The following is a 17,027-nucleotide window of genomic DNA, read 5'->3' as shown; positions in this document are numbered from 1 at the left end:
ACAATTTCACTGTCTGTCAGTGATCTGGCCCTAATAAGAGAATATAATCATTTTAACTCAATGGAATGGATAATAATCATAAGACATCCTGTTCCACACTCCATACCAGCTGGTGGCGGTAATGCACCAAAACCGCCAATAAACCTAAGAAGAACAAGAACCTTGAGGTGGGTTCATAGGGTGGGTGGTGGGTCCAGTCCACTCACAGCTTCTTACTTTAAGTATTCATCGTTGATGAATTTAATTTGAAGATGGTTCACTGGTGGAGGAAAAACTGAACTGAACAGAGCTGAATCATTAGCAGAGATCCTCTGTGGTTTTGGTTGGTAAAGATATCTCACTCTGCACAAACTAGAGACACTGAGTGATATGATCTGATTTGTTTGTTGTTTGTCCCTGAAAATTATTATTTCCTTGTTGATCTCTGGACTCTTCGTTGTTGCTGAATATCATCCAGACGAACCTGAGAGAGACTTTTCTTTTCTCACAGCTTTATAATGTGATTCCTTCTGTTTGCACACAGAACATGTTTGTTAATTCAACATGGAAAGTTGCCCTGTGGTTCAAGTTAATTCAACATTAAATAAACATTTCTGCAGCCGTCACAGTTGAGATGTTGTAAAAAGAACCTCAGAATCACTAAGGGTCATATTTTTTACATTTAATTAACATTTCATGAATATTGTGTGAGACGGCCGACAGCCATCTTTCCCTCCTAAATCATTTAAACCCAGTGAGGATTGGGGAACAGTTATTGTTGGAAACACATGTATTTTACATGAAGCTTTTTCTCTCTGTGATGCATTCAGCTTCTCTTGATTCAGAAAATAACCACAATTGAAGTACATTTTGGAGGTAAACTATAAAGAGTGAGAAGAGTCCGGCCTCAAGGACTCACCTCTTCCAAACAGTTCAATGTTCCCAAACTACAACTTCATGGTAAATTTAAATCCTTCTATGTATTTAATTTTTTTATTGAAAGTAAATTTGAGTTATTTTGTTCACAGAGATTGTTCACATGTGAAATGCAGTAAAGAAAAAAGAAGAAAAGGGGAAACTCAAAGTACATCTTTTTTTTTCTCTTTCTGACATTAACGACTTTAGTTTAAGATGCCTTTTTCAATAGCTCTTTATTTTTTCTTTTAAATGCAAACCTTATTTTTCTTGAAATGAGAAAAGATTATTTTATTATTATTGTATTATAAGAGTACGCTCCAGTTCAATGTGAAAGTGGATAATAAACATTTTTGAAATGCTATTGAATTGATCTTTCTTTATTTAGTTTGACTGTCAGTTTTTGACTTCATACAGACATTGATACAACTACCAGGCTACTTCAAATATAAGGCACTGAATCATAACGAGTGTTCGACATTATGATGTTTCGGACCTCTGCTTCAGGAAATTCTCTCTAGCTGGACCTGTTTGAATTTGAATTGAATATACCTGCTGCAGGGGCGGCTCCTGGTACATGCGACATAGGCGGTTGCCTAGGGTGCAAAAGGCCGAGAGGGTGGCACCAGAGACTGATTTATCATGACGAGACACAATATATTAACGTCACACCATCATCCTCTAACCCCGGGACGCACCGGAGGTAGAAGCGCCTCGAAAAGTGGTCCGCCTCATTTCATCGCCCGTGTTGCCGCGGCCACACACACACACACAAGTACATAATCTCCTGTGGGGGGTGGCGGGCGGCTACAGGCTTGCGTCGGTCAGTCACCTGTGAAGACCAGCATCATTTACCCCTGAACCAGCGCGGAGAAATGCGCTCCCTGGGCCGCAGGGATGAGCCAGCCCCACGCCACTACTCTGCCATGGGTGGAACCAGGACACCAGTGGACACAGGAGCTGGGTCCGAACTCATGGGTAAGTTTGGCAGGCTGTCTTGTTGGCAGGACTTCAACCACCTATTCATTGCACAATATCTAATAATATGTCAATTTAAAAACAAAAATGAACCATAACCATTTAAAATTAAATATCTAAAAAATTTTTTTTAATTAAATTAAATAAAAAAATTGAATTAAATTAAATTTAAAAATATTTTTTTTTTTAAATCTGCGCGCGCACATCCTGCACAGACCCCATTGCGCAGGAATTGTGCGCACATATTTTTTTTTTTTTAATTTTTTTTTTTAATTTAATTTAACTTTTCTTGTTTCTTTTTTTATCTCTTTATATTTTTTGTTATATATTTTTATGTTTTTTTATAGCTTACAATTTTGTCGGCCTGTGTGTGCCTCTGTATACAGTCCAAAAGTTTTTGTGGATGCATGACAGTTTGCTTGTGTATGTTGGGGGGCGCCAATTTGAAATCTCGCCTATATAATATAACTGATGCTGCTGTTATTGCATCTCTTATTATCATTCTTACTCACTGCATCACCATTTTAGTTTTACCTGGGATATTAAGACTATCATTTGATGATAGGAGAATATTTATTGAAGAAATTCAATTTATTTATCCGTGTTCTTGTCCTTATGTTGATTGAAATAAAAATAAAAAAACAACCAAAATAGTCTTGTCATTTAATCCTCAGTGTAAGCAGCAAACATCATGGCACTTACTTTTTTTCACACTTTTTTTAATAAAAGCTGATTGGTGGTGCAATAGGACAGTATATCTTGAGGGAGCCTGGATAAACTTCATCTAATGACTGGTTTCCCGCATTTGAATATGTTGGCGGAAAAGTCTGGAGTTTTTTGTGTGTCATCATCAGAAAACTTTGAGTGACCTTTGTTTCACTTTTCTGTGACAACCCTGCTACTTCTGGCACTACCGTCAACGGTGTCTGCTTTGTAAATAACCACATGGTTGTATTTTGTTACACACTATCCAGTCTCATCTATTTTCCTGAGTGGTGTTCGACTGACATTTGTCTCACTTGTCATCAGTTATGTAAATGTTCCTCTGAATTCACACCCATGTGTTTCAGATGTGAACATGATACAGCCGTGACCTTCTTCTGGAAATGGCAGAGAGGTCCACTGGAATGCCAGGAGAGCAGATACTTCAGACACATTGCATCCAATTTATGAAAATCGCAAAAATATGTTTCACTTGAGATTTTTACTTTTCTGTTCTGTAGTTGCTAAAAGCACAGCCAGCAGCTGTGTGCCTGTCTGCTGCCCTCTACTGTGACGTGCTCAATGTGCCAGGAGAGGGGGACCACTGGCTCAGACGGACGTTGGGATGATTACGGTTAAAGGTTAAATGCCGTCCAGGATGGGATCTGGTGCTATTAAGTGACTGAGCATCCAGAGCTTCAGACCTCAGGAAGAATAAATGAGAGGGAGAAAAACAAATCATTGAATTCAAATTTAAGATTGTATAAAACATTCTTCCATTTCCCCCATATGTTGCACATTAGTAGTCTCAGTGGTTTGGATGAATCTCTGGTCATTTTTCTTTTAATCAGTATATATTTGGAAACTGTTGGGTTTGGGATTTTTGTGAAGCACTTTGTAACCTTGTTTAGATACGCGCTATCCAAATTAAAAAGTAAAACAAAAGTTATATTTGATGAGAAAGGAAAATAACCACGGTAGCCAGAACAGGATGACGAGGTGCGGGGGGCAAACAGCAACAGCAGATTACTGTCTGCTTGAGTTTCTGGAAGTTAAAATCAGTATCCAAGCAACCTGCTGCTGTCACTCACTGGGGGGAAAGCCCACAGTGGGAGAGCAAGAAAATACCAGGAAGCTAAAGAATGAGAGAGGAAGGGCTTAAACTAGCTACCCCTTGCTTCTACACACAGTAAACATTACATTCCATAAAAGTACAGCATATAGAAAGTGACACACGGATGCTCTGTATATGCCAAAGGATTGCTATGTCATGCTAAATGATTGTTTAGGGTTCTCATTGTATCCTATTGCATGTGCGATGCATGTAGCGCATTTACAGTATGAAGTCATCAGGTAATTATAGGCAGCTGTAATGCAGCTGTCACAAAGGGGGTCGTGGAAAACAATGTGCTCTGAGGCAAGTTCACCTGATCTCCCGGCTTAACCCAATCACATTTACGTTCAGTCACAATAAAGGCCCTGCACGCTATGTACACACACACACGGTCAACTGGGATTTTCTAGTCTTACTCAGAAGATTTGGTCCACGAGGAGGAAGAGGTCACTCAGGAAATAGACAGTGACACTGAATAAACACACTGAGCAGTGAGCAACAGGCGTCAGCAGCCTAAGAACATATATGTACATCAGTTATTATTTATTATTTTCTAATACTGCATGCTACACAAGCTACAAGAGAACAAGTCAGAAATAAAGTTTTGAAATGACTTGCATTGCCACCCTGCAGATAGCACTGACATGGTGGTAAAAGTCAAAGTCAACTTTATTTTCAAGTCTGCCGTTTGTATACAGGGTGAAGACAGCATTGAAATTCCGGTGTAAATATAAAATATAAAAGTACGCAACATATTAAGTACTCAAGTGACATAAGTACACAACATAGTAAGCAGTAAAAGTGCACAGGGCAGATTAGATGTGAGTAATGCAACTGGAAAAGTGTAACAATACTTGTTATGATGAGTAAAACAGCTGCAGATGTGGTATAATAGTTGCATTTCGAATAAAAGAGTTATTTGCATTAAGAAGGAGTTCACACAATGACCATGACTTGTTGTTGAGATGAGTGTGCAGCCTGCCGCAGCCCTGGACCCAGCTACAGCAGCCCCCTGCAGCAGCACCAGGAGGCCGGCCTCCCTGCTCTCCTGTCCGGCCTCACCCACCACCCACCAGCCCGTCTCCTATCTCAGTCCACACCAAAGGACAAGTCTATTTTGGAGCTCGGAGGCCGGAGCCAAAAGAGGCACGTCAGCTATTTGGCATGGTGAGGTACCCACCGGAGGAGAAAGAGGGGAACTACGTGCAGTCACCCGCCCACCGCAGGAGACCAGGGGCGGATGTTCCACAGCTTCCACAGCTTCCACCATCCGGGATTTACAGCCATTTCGAGGATATATTTCAGGATAAACGCAACGTTTATTTTTTTTTTTGTGTGTGTGGATTTTATTATTTTTAAGCAGCACCTGACACTGTGGCAGTTAAGCTGACATCCGGAAACCCTGCTCACCACCGAGAGAAGTTCAAGCCCCTCATGATTCAACGCCATTATCACCTGAGGGGCTGAAGATTCAAGGTGAATAAGAAACGTTAGACTTTAAAAAAAATATATAACAACATATTTTATTAACTTTTTAATTAATATTTATATGGAGAAGCTGATTAATATTTAGTTGGAGCAGCGTTTCCTGTGAGCTCCGGTGAAATTAACTATAATTAAACACACCTGTTAGGCTAATTTAATGCTATTTGGCTAACTGTTTGCTTTTTGTTTTTCAACCTATTCCCACACATATTAAATAAATAATAATAACTATAATTTATTTATACAGACACCCAATGACGCTTTACATTTACTACAGTATAGCTTTGAAGAAGTGTTTTTGTGAGCGTGTAGGATAAAAGTTGGGGCCAGTGGGAGCAATGGTTCTGAAGTGGGAGCTTTATCTTTATCAGACAGCTGATGCTCCGTCTCTTCTACAAATGGCCATGGACAGAGACGGGCTCTGACAGCTGAGGTTATTTTTGGTCGCAGGCGGTTCAGGCGACAGAGGTGACAAAGCTGCTAAATGTCAGTGTTTGAAAGGCACATATCTGCTCCGTGTGACCTTGTTCCAGGGGAAACTCGTCTTGTTGTTCCACTACCTACTCGTTTAGAAACCCTGTGTGTGTGTGTCTGTGGACGTCTGCAGGGACAGGAGCAGACAGGGGGCCACGGGTCATGCTATAAACATGCCAATCTGAACCGAGGGTTTATGTTCACAGCGTATTTACAGAGCACACATTGCAAACTGTCACTTTTTATTATGGTTAGGGGGAAATCTTTGTGAGAAAGTTATTTAAAATGACTGACAGCCTTTGTTTGGAGCATTAAAAACTTAATACAATCCTTTATTAGTTCCATTATTGGGGAATTTGCAATATTACAGAAGCAAGAGACAACAATAGGCCTCAGTAAGTAACAAGTAAGTGTAAGGATAATACAACTTAAGTTTAAGGACTATAAAAAATACAGAAAAATATGAATTGAATATAAACTAATATATATTAAGTGTAAAAACAAGAAAAATATGTGCAGTTTGAGAATATGTTAAGTGAATGGATTGCACGTTACCTTTTGTTTTGCACAGACATATTGAATGTTGGTTGCACAGTTAAGAGAGTTTTAAAAAATGATCAACAATTTTCATCAATAACAATAATGTAATGTATATTGTTTATGCATTTTGCAAACAAAATGAGGAGGTATAACAAGAAATGAATCGACCTCAGATGACCACAACTTTCCCTCAGGAGCAAAAAGATCAGTTTTTAAACGTAACTGCTATAAAGTTGGCTGTTCATGATAATATCGATTTCGATTGATATTTCTTTACAGATTGTTTTTCTTGATAACGTTTTATACCATATCGCCCAGCCTTATGGCCATAGTGATTTATTCAATTAAATTGTATTTCTATAATGTCAATTCACAACATACATTATCTCAAAGCACTATACATACATAGTATGGTTGACACCTTACAAAGTTTTAGAGAAATCCAACTTTTCCCCATGATTCATGAAGTCCATATTCAGATATACAACCCCCTGTTTCCTTTGAAAAGAAAGTCAGATATTTTTCCTCAATTGAATTAATTCCTTAATTCTATTTTCTATAAGTATAATTATTAATAATAATTACACTATCTAAGTGAAACTTTTGGCACTATCACACAGCCCATATTCAAACAATTTGTTACTTTTGAGAACATAATGTATAATCTTGGCACACAGTTAATTTTATTTCCTTCCCCCATTTTGTTTTGGACTATAGGAACAAACAATGGATCCAAACCTGTATGGAGGCGTGCCCAGGTTTCTGACTCGCCCAAAGGCGTTCTCGGTGTGTGCAGGCAAAGATGCCACCCTCAGCTGCACCATCGTGGGCAGTCCCACCCCACTGATCACCTGGGAGAAGGACAAGTTGAAGCTGACGTCTGGGGGGCGCTTCAAGACAGTGGAGGATGGAGAGGTGTACCGCTTGACCATCTACGACTTAACGCTGGAGGATGGCGGACAGTTCATGTGCCGGGCCAAAAACAGCGTTGGGGAAGCTTATGCTGCGGTTACCGTTAAAGTGGCTCTGCCTACAGAGATGGCTCAGAGGGCCCCCGTGTTCATGATGAAGCCCACCTCTGCACGTGTTGGTTTGGGAGGCGATGTTGTTTTCCACTGCCGGGTTGCCGCTCACCCCGAGGCCAACTTTGACTGGGAAAAGGACGGGCGCTACCTGGGGGAGTCAAACCGCATCAAGATCGTCTCTGACACCGACGGCAGCACTTTGAAGATCCAAGGCCTACGAAACCTGGACAGCGGCACCTACACCTGCAGAGCCCAGAACACGGTTGGCCGTGCACACGCTGCCGCAGCTCTTGTGGTAGATGCCCAGGATTCTCATCATCAGTCCGCGGATAAGAACACCTCCCTCCTCTCTCACCTCCAAAAGCGCAAAGAGGCAATGAATAAGGACATCTCCATCTATCGCACTGAGGAGAAGAGCTCCTCTGTTTCTTCTTCTACCACAGATGGTTTCAGTTCTCTGGGTCTGGAACATGCGCTGAGGGCATCTGCGCTGGCAAAGCTGCCCAAAGGTGTGTTCACCCGAACCTGCACCGTGACTGAGGGCAAACACGCCAAACTTAGCTGCTTTGTGACGGGTCACCCTAAACCCCACATTATGTGGAGGAAGGATGGAATGAACATCGGTGAAGGCCGCAGGCATGTCATTTATGAGGACCAGGCCGAGAACTTCATCCTGAAGGTCCTGTACTGCAAGCAGACTGATAATGGTCTCTACACCTGCAATGCAACCAATATGGCCGGGCAGACCTACAGTGCTGTGTTGGTGACCGTCAAAGGTAAGCCTTCAAATATCTTCGGAAAAGTGATAGCAAACCAGTGAAGTGAGTTTTCCTTAGAATCATGTTTGTTAAACAAAGCAACACAACTTCTGTTGGGCCCTGTGTCCGAGTGATCAGGTAGTTTTCATGTAGAGTAAAAGTAGTAAAACAACCTTTCAATTTCTTGGCCGGAACTCTGAATACGTTGACTCGCTGAACTGAAACACAGCTTAACACAACTGAAACATGTTCTTCGTGACTCTCAGCCTGATCCAGAGGAGCTGCTGCTGTAACAAACTCACTAAGCCCTGTTTTTAAAGATTATTAACTGATCTACAGTTCAGCATTACGGTTGAACCGGCCGGGCCTTATTCTGGCAATTTCAGCTACAACTGACAGTCAGCCAGAGTTACACAGAGCAAGAACAGACGTTCCGGGTGAGGTGTGGGAATGACAGCTACACCATTCTCCCTATTTTAAGTTAGTGTACCCTCAAACTAATTACTATTTTAAGTAAGGTACTATTTTAAGATGGAAAAAGTTACATAATCTTGCTTTAAATGCATCATCTTAGAGGTCAAGAACACTTAATTTCCAGTTTTAACATCATATTCCTAACAGATGCAGGTGTTAAATGATACACATTTTTGATCAGTGAATATTTACAATAATAGGATAGTATGATTTACTTTAAATAAATGTTGGTGCCTATTTTCATTGTAATGACAGAAGATGTCTCCTCAGAGAGGCTCCTTGTGTGTTTTTCATAGCATGGCTGGATATGGAACAGAGGAAGAAGCTATATGTTATTTGCATAAGTGGATTATTGGCCACGGTGTACAAATGACTGAACCAAAGTCTCATTTAGACCTCTCAAAATGTGTGGATTTTCACAACAAGGTTGACTTCGGCCCGTCCTCTGAAGGAAGGTGTTGTGTTTCATCTATTTTCTGCTGGTGATGAGTCGTTCACAGTTGCTAAGATGGTCGCGCACTTACCAGGGCAGACTTGCACCTCTGCTAGTATAACGTCCCTTGGGGAGAAATTGGCCCAAGAGAAGAAACTGAAGACTTGTAGATTCATGTTTGCTGTTTGTCATCATTCAGTGTCGGTATTGTGCTGCTATGGTGCAGGAGAGTGGATATCTCATGGCTCACTTCTAATATACATTGTGTATTTCTGATAATCTGAAATACACAAAACCTCATACTTTGGTGGATTGTTATACATCACTGAGTAATAAAAGGAGGGACCCACCTGTCCCCTGACCAGTATCTTTGTGCAAACTTGTATTCTCTGTGCAAAAATATTTTAAAAGCTAAAACCGTGCAATTGTTCCTTGGAATGTGGACTATAGGAGATGTTTATGTGTGGTATTATGTAATAAATCTCCACATAAAGTAAATATGACATTTATAAAGTAAATAAGACATTTACTTTATGTGGATACCCAGGACTTCTCCCATAACTCAAAGCGGGCGTCCACATGAGGTATTTGAACTGCTGGCTTAGACCCAAAGCTCGGATATAGATAGAGTTTGAAACTGTAACTACTTTGAAGAGCAGAGATGCACTGACCCACTTTGTCAGTTCTGATGTGATTACTGTTCTTGTTCTGATCTGCTCATACCAGGCCTCCTTTTTCTTCATTATGATGATGATATTTATTGTTATTATTCTTTTGCTGTTTTTCTTTGCTTGAATGAAAAACATTGCATAATGAACCTCTAGTAACTACTGTATATTAGGATAATTGGGACTACTAGATATTGTTGTGTATCTGTTTAATGATGCATTGATTAATGAATTAGTGCTACAGCACTTTGGGCATTGGCTTAAAATTGTATGATTACATATTTAGGAATTCATAAGAATATCCAGACAACCATTGTTTAGCTATCAAGCATGTGTTTCACATTTGACTGCCTAAAAGCTTTTATTGTACTGACTATTGTTGTATTGTCATAAACTAAAAAATGAAACGGAAATTGAAAATGTTAAATAGGGAAGTCTCAACTCTCAGGTGCTTGAGTTTTCTGGAACACACTACACCGATTAAATGTCCAATATGATGGATTATCTAGCGGGCAAGTTTCTAGATTCTCTCACTTCATTTAGAAATTGCACTCACCTGAGCTACAATTTATAACACAGGGAAATAAAAGCGGAAAGGGTAATGGTATCATAAAATATATTCATGACATTTTATTTGATAAATGCAAAACCACCAGTATGGTCGTGTAATCTGAAAATTCTGAAATGTCTTTGTGTCAGAGCCCAAAGTGCCGTTCAGGAGGAAGTTGCAGGACATGGAGGTCCAGGAGAAAACATCGGCCACACTGATGTGTGAGGTGCCTGTTGTTGCCACCCACGCCCACTGGTTCATGGAGGAAACCATGCTGGAGCAAAATACCAAATATCGCATGGAGGAGGAAGGCACCCTGCGTCGTCTCACCATTCACAATGTCACCACCAACGATGACGGTGTTTATATCTGCGAAATGAAGGAAGGCAGTCGCACCGTGGCCGAGCTCACTGTTCTGGGTATAGTGGAGAATATTTTTCTTTCTTTAGTTCCTCTTCATCATTAGGTATTTTGGATGTCAATAAGCCATTATCAAGTGTAATAATGTGAGTGTAATCTGTGAGTCTTTCTTTTTGTTACATCTTATTCTCGTATCCCAGGCAATATTACCAAGAAGCTCCCCCGGCGGACGGTGGTTCCTGTCAGCGATACGGTCATTTTCTGTGTCGAGCTGGAGCATCCCTACCCGGACGCCTACTGGACCCGCAAAGGGGAGAAGCTGAAGGAAGAGTCCCGGATTTCCATAGCCTGTGTGCTGAGACAGTACACGCTCACCATTAGAGATTGCCAGGCTGACGACTCAGGTGAAATCGCCTTTGTAGCTGGAGACTGCAAGACGTCCACTCGATTCACTGTGACTGGTGAGGATGACACCTGGGTCAAATGCACTTTATTCTGCTTACAAATAATTTAGTCCAAATAACTTCAGTGAACATAACTGTGATTATCTTAATTGTCCTGCTATACCTACCCTCATAGCACCTTTGCAGTTTTAGGCTGAATGAGACACTAAGGGATTGAACAAAGTAGTAAGATTCCACTGAAATAATTTTTTAAATAAAGCGGGGAAATTACAATTGTCATTTTAGGTATGATAATGGTTGCTTTCACTTTCAAAGAAGCAGCAGTAGAGTGTTAACATATGTAAGATCCCTCTAGAATAAATACAGCACATGCTTTTGTTTTGAAATACATTGTTCTCTAGCCATGTTCTAAATCATGTTTTTGTCTTCATGACTCTGTGGTGCTTGAATTTCTCTACCATGAATTGCTAAATCATAATGCATCAAAGTATATAAGCAGGTAAACAACAGTTTATCATAACTGACAAGAATGATGGCCAAACCATAATTGTAATTTTTTTTAATCGCTCAATACTCATCCAAAAAGATCACAGTATGACTCACTCTTTCTGCTCCAGCTGCTAGGAAGCATCCCCCCAATCCCCCAGTCAGTGCTGTGGTGGTGAACAAGACTGCCTCTTCCATCACCATTCAGTGGTCTCCTCCTGACAGCGATCGCCCAGTGCCCATTAAGTGCTACATCGTGGAGAGGAGGAAGGTTGGCACTCAGACATGGCAGAGGTGCAACGCTGGAGAAACCATTGTTTCCACAGAGATCACCGTCTGCAACTTCACAGAAGAGTCCAGCTTCCAATTCCGTATTTCTGCCATGAATGACTTTGGCCAGAGCCCTCACCTGGAGGTGCCTGGAAGCTTCTACCTTGGTAAGGCTGATATCCCTGTGATATTTGTTCCTATCTGCTGTTGTTGCACACATTCTTTTCTCATGTGTGGTTTACTTGTTGCGTCCAGAACCCTCTGCAGAGATAAGGAAAGGCCTGATGAACACCACTGCAAACGCTGGCGAGGAGTTCTCTATCGCCATCGAGTTGTCTGCTGTTTGTTCTGGGTACTGGTACATTAATGGCTGCGTCCTGCGTAGTGGAGCTGAATACCTCATCACCAAGTCCAAGACCACACACACTCTGCTCTTCCGTGATATGACCATGGAATTGAATGGAGCTGAAGTCAAGTTTGTTGGTGGAGGCTCACAGAGCAGTTGCATCTTATCTGTGAAAGGTAGGCACTTGATCATAGCCAATTCAACTATCAATGGGGGAAATGTTTTAATTTATGCTATCATAGTATTGTAGTACATTTTCTTTTCTGTATTACATGTTAGATTGATTGGTATTCACTGTATTTTTTGTGAGGAGCCAATCACAAATTCCTTCCTTCCTGACAACTGTATTTTTAGCCCCTCGTGTTAGGTTCATAAACAAGTCCGATCTGACAGAGGTGGTGACCTGCACTGCCCAATCCACTGCTCAGCTGACTGCTGAGGTGTCGGATAACAAAACACAGGTATGCAATGGAAACATACCGAATATGATGTCTAGCTTTTACTTTTTGCTTTCATACATTAAATTAAGACACTGTGCATTTTACAATTGTGACTTACAGTTACTGCCTACACTTAAAACCTTTTTTTAAAATTTTCTTAATAAATGACAAAAGAATATCCTTTTAAAGCTGTGACACTCGTATCCAAAAATCTGTTCTGTGTTTCTTTTCAGGTGGTTTGGATGAAGAACGGGCGAGAGGTGAAAATGGGCAAGAAGTATGAATATGTCATCATTGACCGCAAGAGGATCCTGACGATACACAATGTTACTGAAGAGGATGTGGGCATCTACGAGTGTGTTTTAGCTGAGGACAAGATGTCCCTGCAACTCTCTCTTAAAGGTAAACTTAAAAATACTTTTTACTGATACTCACAGAGCAACAGATCATCAGTCTCCTATTGATTAATTAATTTATTAATCTATGAAGCCAATGTTTTGCCAAATTTCGTAGGTACTAAATATGTCCTATGTGGCACAGAGATGATTTTATAAAAGGAACTGTACTCCCACATGCAGACAGTTTGTCTCAGACAATCTGATACACTGTAATGTGATCTGCACTGATGGGCACTAGCATGTGCTTATCAGCCATCAAGCAGAGGAAAGCTATCTGTCATCATGTAATCAACTCCAGTGTGGCCCAGCTTCTACAACTTCCACTCTATATAAACATAGCTCCTCTAATAACAGATCTACAGTACAGATATTATAAGAGATTTAATTTAAGGCCACAAAGGTTATTAACCAGTAATTTTCCATCTCTCTTCCTCTAAGATGAACCTGCCAAGTTCCTGAACAAGACCAAAGGTGCCATGGGAATGTCATCGTCCCTTAAAGGAGATCTTGAGCTGAGCTGCGAGGTATCTCCTGCCAGCGCTGTCGTTGTGTGGAGAAAAGATCAGGTAGAGATCACTGAGGACCAAAGAACTGCCATGGTCTCCAAAGGGACTCAAAGGAAACTCGTCATCAAGAACGCCAAGAAAAGTGACGAAGGACATTACTCCTGTGAGACAGCAGCAGACAAAGTCACATTCCAGGTCAAGATTAAAGGTGAGACTATGATGATTTTTTTGTGTGTTATTCAACATTTGACTGCACGTTACAGAAATACATTTCTTCACTGTATTTTCTTCTCAGAAACTCAAGCCGTTGCTGCCTTCTCCAACAAAGAGTCAGTCCAGAAAGAGGTGAAGGCCACTCTCTCGCAGAAAGCAACTCTTAGTTGCAATGTGTCTGATAGCAAGGCAGAGGTCAAATGGTATAAAGATGGCAAGCAGCTGATATCCAGCAGGACCATATACTCAGAAGTAACAGGCACTGCTCGTCAGCTGGTGTTTGAAAAGGTGGAGAAGAGTGATGCTGGAGAATATACCTGTGAAGCTGGCGGGGATAAGCTGGTCTTCAAGATATCTGTTTCAGGTAGAACAAATCAATCAATTGATATGTAGAATGTAATACATATTTTCAGTTTGTCATATCAATTTTAAATGTCCCAAATAAGAGTAGATCATGTTTTCCTAGTATTTAGTATCATGCCATTTTCACAATACTGATAAAGAATGTCAGTTATATACCTTTAAATCCTTGCCCATAGTAACTCTGTAACTCTCATTTATGTTATTCTCAGAGGCCCAGGCAGCCTTCTTCAACAAAGAGTCAGTCCAGAAGGAGGTGAAGGCTACTCTCTCCCAGAAAGCTATTTTAAGCTGTGAGGTAGCTGATAGCAAGACAGAGGTGAAGTGGTACAAGGATGCCAAGCTGCTGACCTCCAGCAAGACAATCCATGCAGAGTCGAAAGGCCAGAGTCGCCAGCTGGTTATCGACAGTGTGGAGAAGAAGGATGCTGGAGAGTACATCTGTGAAGCCGGGACTGAGAAGCTTGCTTTTAAGATTCAGGTGGAAGGTAAGAGAAGGGGATTATCAAAGTAACAAGTAGCCTAATTCATGCTTGTTTGTCAGAAATGAAAGAATAGCACCTCACATTTACATTGTATGGATCTTCCATCAGAGCCGAAGTCATTCTTCTCCAACAAGGAGTCTGTTCAGAAGGAGGTGAAAGCGACGTTCTCCCAGAAAACCACTCTGAGCTGTGAGGTTTCTGATGCCAAGACAGAGGTGAAGTGGTACAAGGACGGCAAGCTGCTGACTTCTAGCAAGACAATTCATACAGAGTCTAAGGGCAAAAGTCGCACGCTGGTGATCGACAGCACTGAGAAAAAGGATGCTGGAGAGTACATGTGTGAGGCTGGGACAGAGAAGCTTGCTTTTAAGATTCAGGTGGAAGGTAAGCCAAGGGGATTATCAAAGTAACAAGTAGCCCAATTCATGCTTGTTTGTCAGAAATGAAAGAATAGCACCTCACATTTACATTGTTTGGATCTTCCATCAGAGCCGAAGTCATTCTTCTCCAACAAGGAGTCTGTTCAGAAGGAGGTGAAAGCAACATTCTCCCAGAAAACCACCCTGAGCTGTGAGGTTTCTGATGCCAAGACAGAGGTGAAGTGGTTCAAGGACGGCAAGCTGCTGACTTCTAGCAAGACTATTCATACAGAGTCTAAGGGCAAAATTCGCACTCTGGTGATTGACAGCGCTGAGAAGAAGGATGCTGGAGAGTACATGTGTGAGGCTGGGACTGAGAAGTTGGTCTTCAAACTCCAGGTTCCAGGTAGGGGCTGAGACTGAAGTGACTTATAGATTCTCTTTATTAATTTCCTCAATTGTAGATGTTTTTTGTCATCTACATTCATGGTTCATCTTCTCCACAGACACACAGATTAAATCTGCATTCTCTAACAAAGACTCAGTCCAGAAGGAGGTGAAAGCCACTGTCTCACAGAAAGCCATTTTAAGCTGTGAGGTAGCTGATACGAAGACAGAAGTGAAATGGTACAAGGATGGAAAGCTCCTCACTTCAAGCAAGACCATTAATGCAGTGTCAAAGGGCCAGAGTCGCCAGCTAGTGATGGACAGCGTGGAGAAGAAGGATGCTGGAGAGTACATCTGTGAGGCTGGGACTGAGAAGTTGGCCTTTAAGATTCAGGTGGCAGGTGAGGAAACTGCATTATATTTACACAGTTAGGTTAAATCTTCTTTGTGTTCATTGTCAGTTCAGTTCAATAATGTGCTGGGATTCACACACATTTTTAAGAATTAAAATAGTAAAAGCTCTTATTAAGCAAACAATATCTAGAAAAATGTCACTGACACCCATTGGACAATTCACATACGGTACACTGAACTTGACTTGACCAAGTCATGTTATCTTGTTCTATTCTTCATTTCGTTAAGAAAAATATTTTTGATTTGTCTTTTCTTCTTTTTATTGTGGTCTTCTTTTTTGGCTGCATTATGGGTTGCTTTAGTATTTAGATATTTGACATGCTTTGCTCAAATGTCTTGAGTCCAGTATTGAGAAACTTGTGACTTATATCTTGTATTTTGTGGTTCTGCAGTTCCCTCAGTCAGAAAGAGTTGTTGTCAGATGGGCCTCTGTGGCCACATTGTTTTTTTTTAGTGCAGACTTTTAAATAGATCTCTCAACTTAATGAGCGTAATGAGTTTATGGCCCTTTGTTCAACATCTATAAAGTCTGATTTAATGTGTTCTTTTCAACTAGAGCAGTGTTATAGTGGTCTAGAGTCTGTTTTTGTACTGGTAATTGTCATCACCCCATACTCCTTTACAGTTACTTCTACAAAAATCGGGGCTAAATCTGGTTCCCTCAACAAAGAGGCTGTCCAGAAGGAGGTGAAATCCACTCTCCTCGAGCAAGGCAATCTGAGCTGGGAAGTAGTTGATAACACCAAAGAGGTGAAATGGTACAAAGATGGCAAACTGCTGAGTCCCAGCAGTCCAGTTGCCTTGGAATCAAAGGGCAAGGTTCATCTACCGGTGTTGGACAGTGTAGAGGAGAAAAATGCGGAGGAGCGCATCTGTGAGGTCCGAACAGAAAGTTTGGCATTTAAAGAACAGGTGACAGGTACGAGGGCGTTGAAGGGGATGGCACATGTCAGAAGGATTTGACCCGTGCAAAGCTGATGTCTGCTTGTCAGATTTCAGATGAATCACGGAACAGAACTATTTGCTGAACTCAGCACATTTGTCCACCTTATTTTAAAATATTGTTTACATAAGTTGTTAAAATGAGTTCCTTGGAAGGTGTTACGATACCATTTCATATTCTATTCTATGTTTTCAGAGATTCAAGCCAAATCGGCCTTCTCCAAAAAGGAATCAGTCCAAAAGGAGGTGAAAGCCACTCTCTCACAGAAAACCATTTTAAGCTGTGAGGTAGCGGATACCAAGACAGAGGTGAAATGGTTCAGGGATGGCAAGCTGCTGACCTCCAGCAAAACAGTTCATGCAGAGTCAAAAGGCCTGAGTCGCCAGCTGGTGATCGACAGCGTGGAGAAGAAGGATGCTGGAGAGTACATATGTGAGGCTGGGACAGAGAAGCTGGCCTTTAAGATTCAGGTGGCAGGTACGAGGAATAAAATGTTGCTATTAAATGTCTATTGAATTTGTTTTACTTGTTATTTTATAGTTTGTGCAGATCTGTTTATTG

General features: G+C 41.1%; 1 protein-coding gene across 1 annotated transcript in view; it reads left to right on the top strand.

Moving 5' to 3' along the window:
• The first annotated feature begins 6,913 nt into the window (after positions 1–6,913).
• Positions 6,914–17,027, top strand: part of obscnb (obscurin, cytoskeletal calmodulin and titin-interacting RhoGEF b) — a 48,517-nt gene continuing 38,403 nt past the window's right edge. Inside the window, exons 1-15 of the mRNA XM_061084758.1 lie at positions 6,914–7,988; positions 10,245–10,514; positions 10,656–10,916; positions 11,477–11,782; positions 11,871–12,137; positions 12,316–12,422; positions 12,635–12,803; positions 13,238–13,513; positions 13,601–13,882; positions 14,091–14,366; positions 14,472–14,747; positions 14,853–15,128; positions 15,229–15,510; positions 16,149–16,442; positions 16,662–16,943. Coding sequence (XP_060940741.1) covers positions 6,914–7,988; positions 10,245–10,514; positions 10,656–10,916; positions 11,477–11,782; positions 11,871–12,137; positions 12,316–12,422; positions 12,635–12,803; positions 13,238–13,513; positions 13,601–13,882; positions 14,091–14,366; positions 14,472–14,747; positions 14,853–15,128; positions 15,229–15,510; positions 16,149–16,442; positions 16,662–16,943 — 4,699 coding nt within the window. The remainder of the gene's footprint in view (positions 7,989–10,244; positions 10,515–10,655; positions 10,917–11,476; positions 11,783–11,870; positions 12,138–12,315; positions 12,423–12,634; positions 12,804–13,237; positions 13,514–13,600; positions 13,883–14,090; positions 14,367–14,471; positions 14,748–14,852; positions 15,129–15,228; positions 15,511–16,148; positions 16,443–16,661; positions 16,944–17,027) is intronic.

This window comes from Limanda limanda, chromosome 13, assembly GCF_963576545.1.
Source record: "Limanda limanda chromosome 13, fLimLim1.1, whole genome shotgun sequence".
Classification (NCBI taxonomy): Eukaryota; Metazoa; Chordata; class Actinopteri; order Pleuronectiformes; family Pleuronectidae; genus Limanda; species Limanda limanda.
This window is presented reverse-complemented; position numbering and strand designations above follow the sequence as displayed.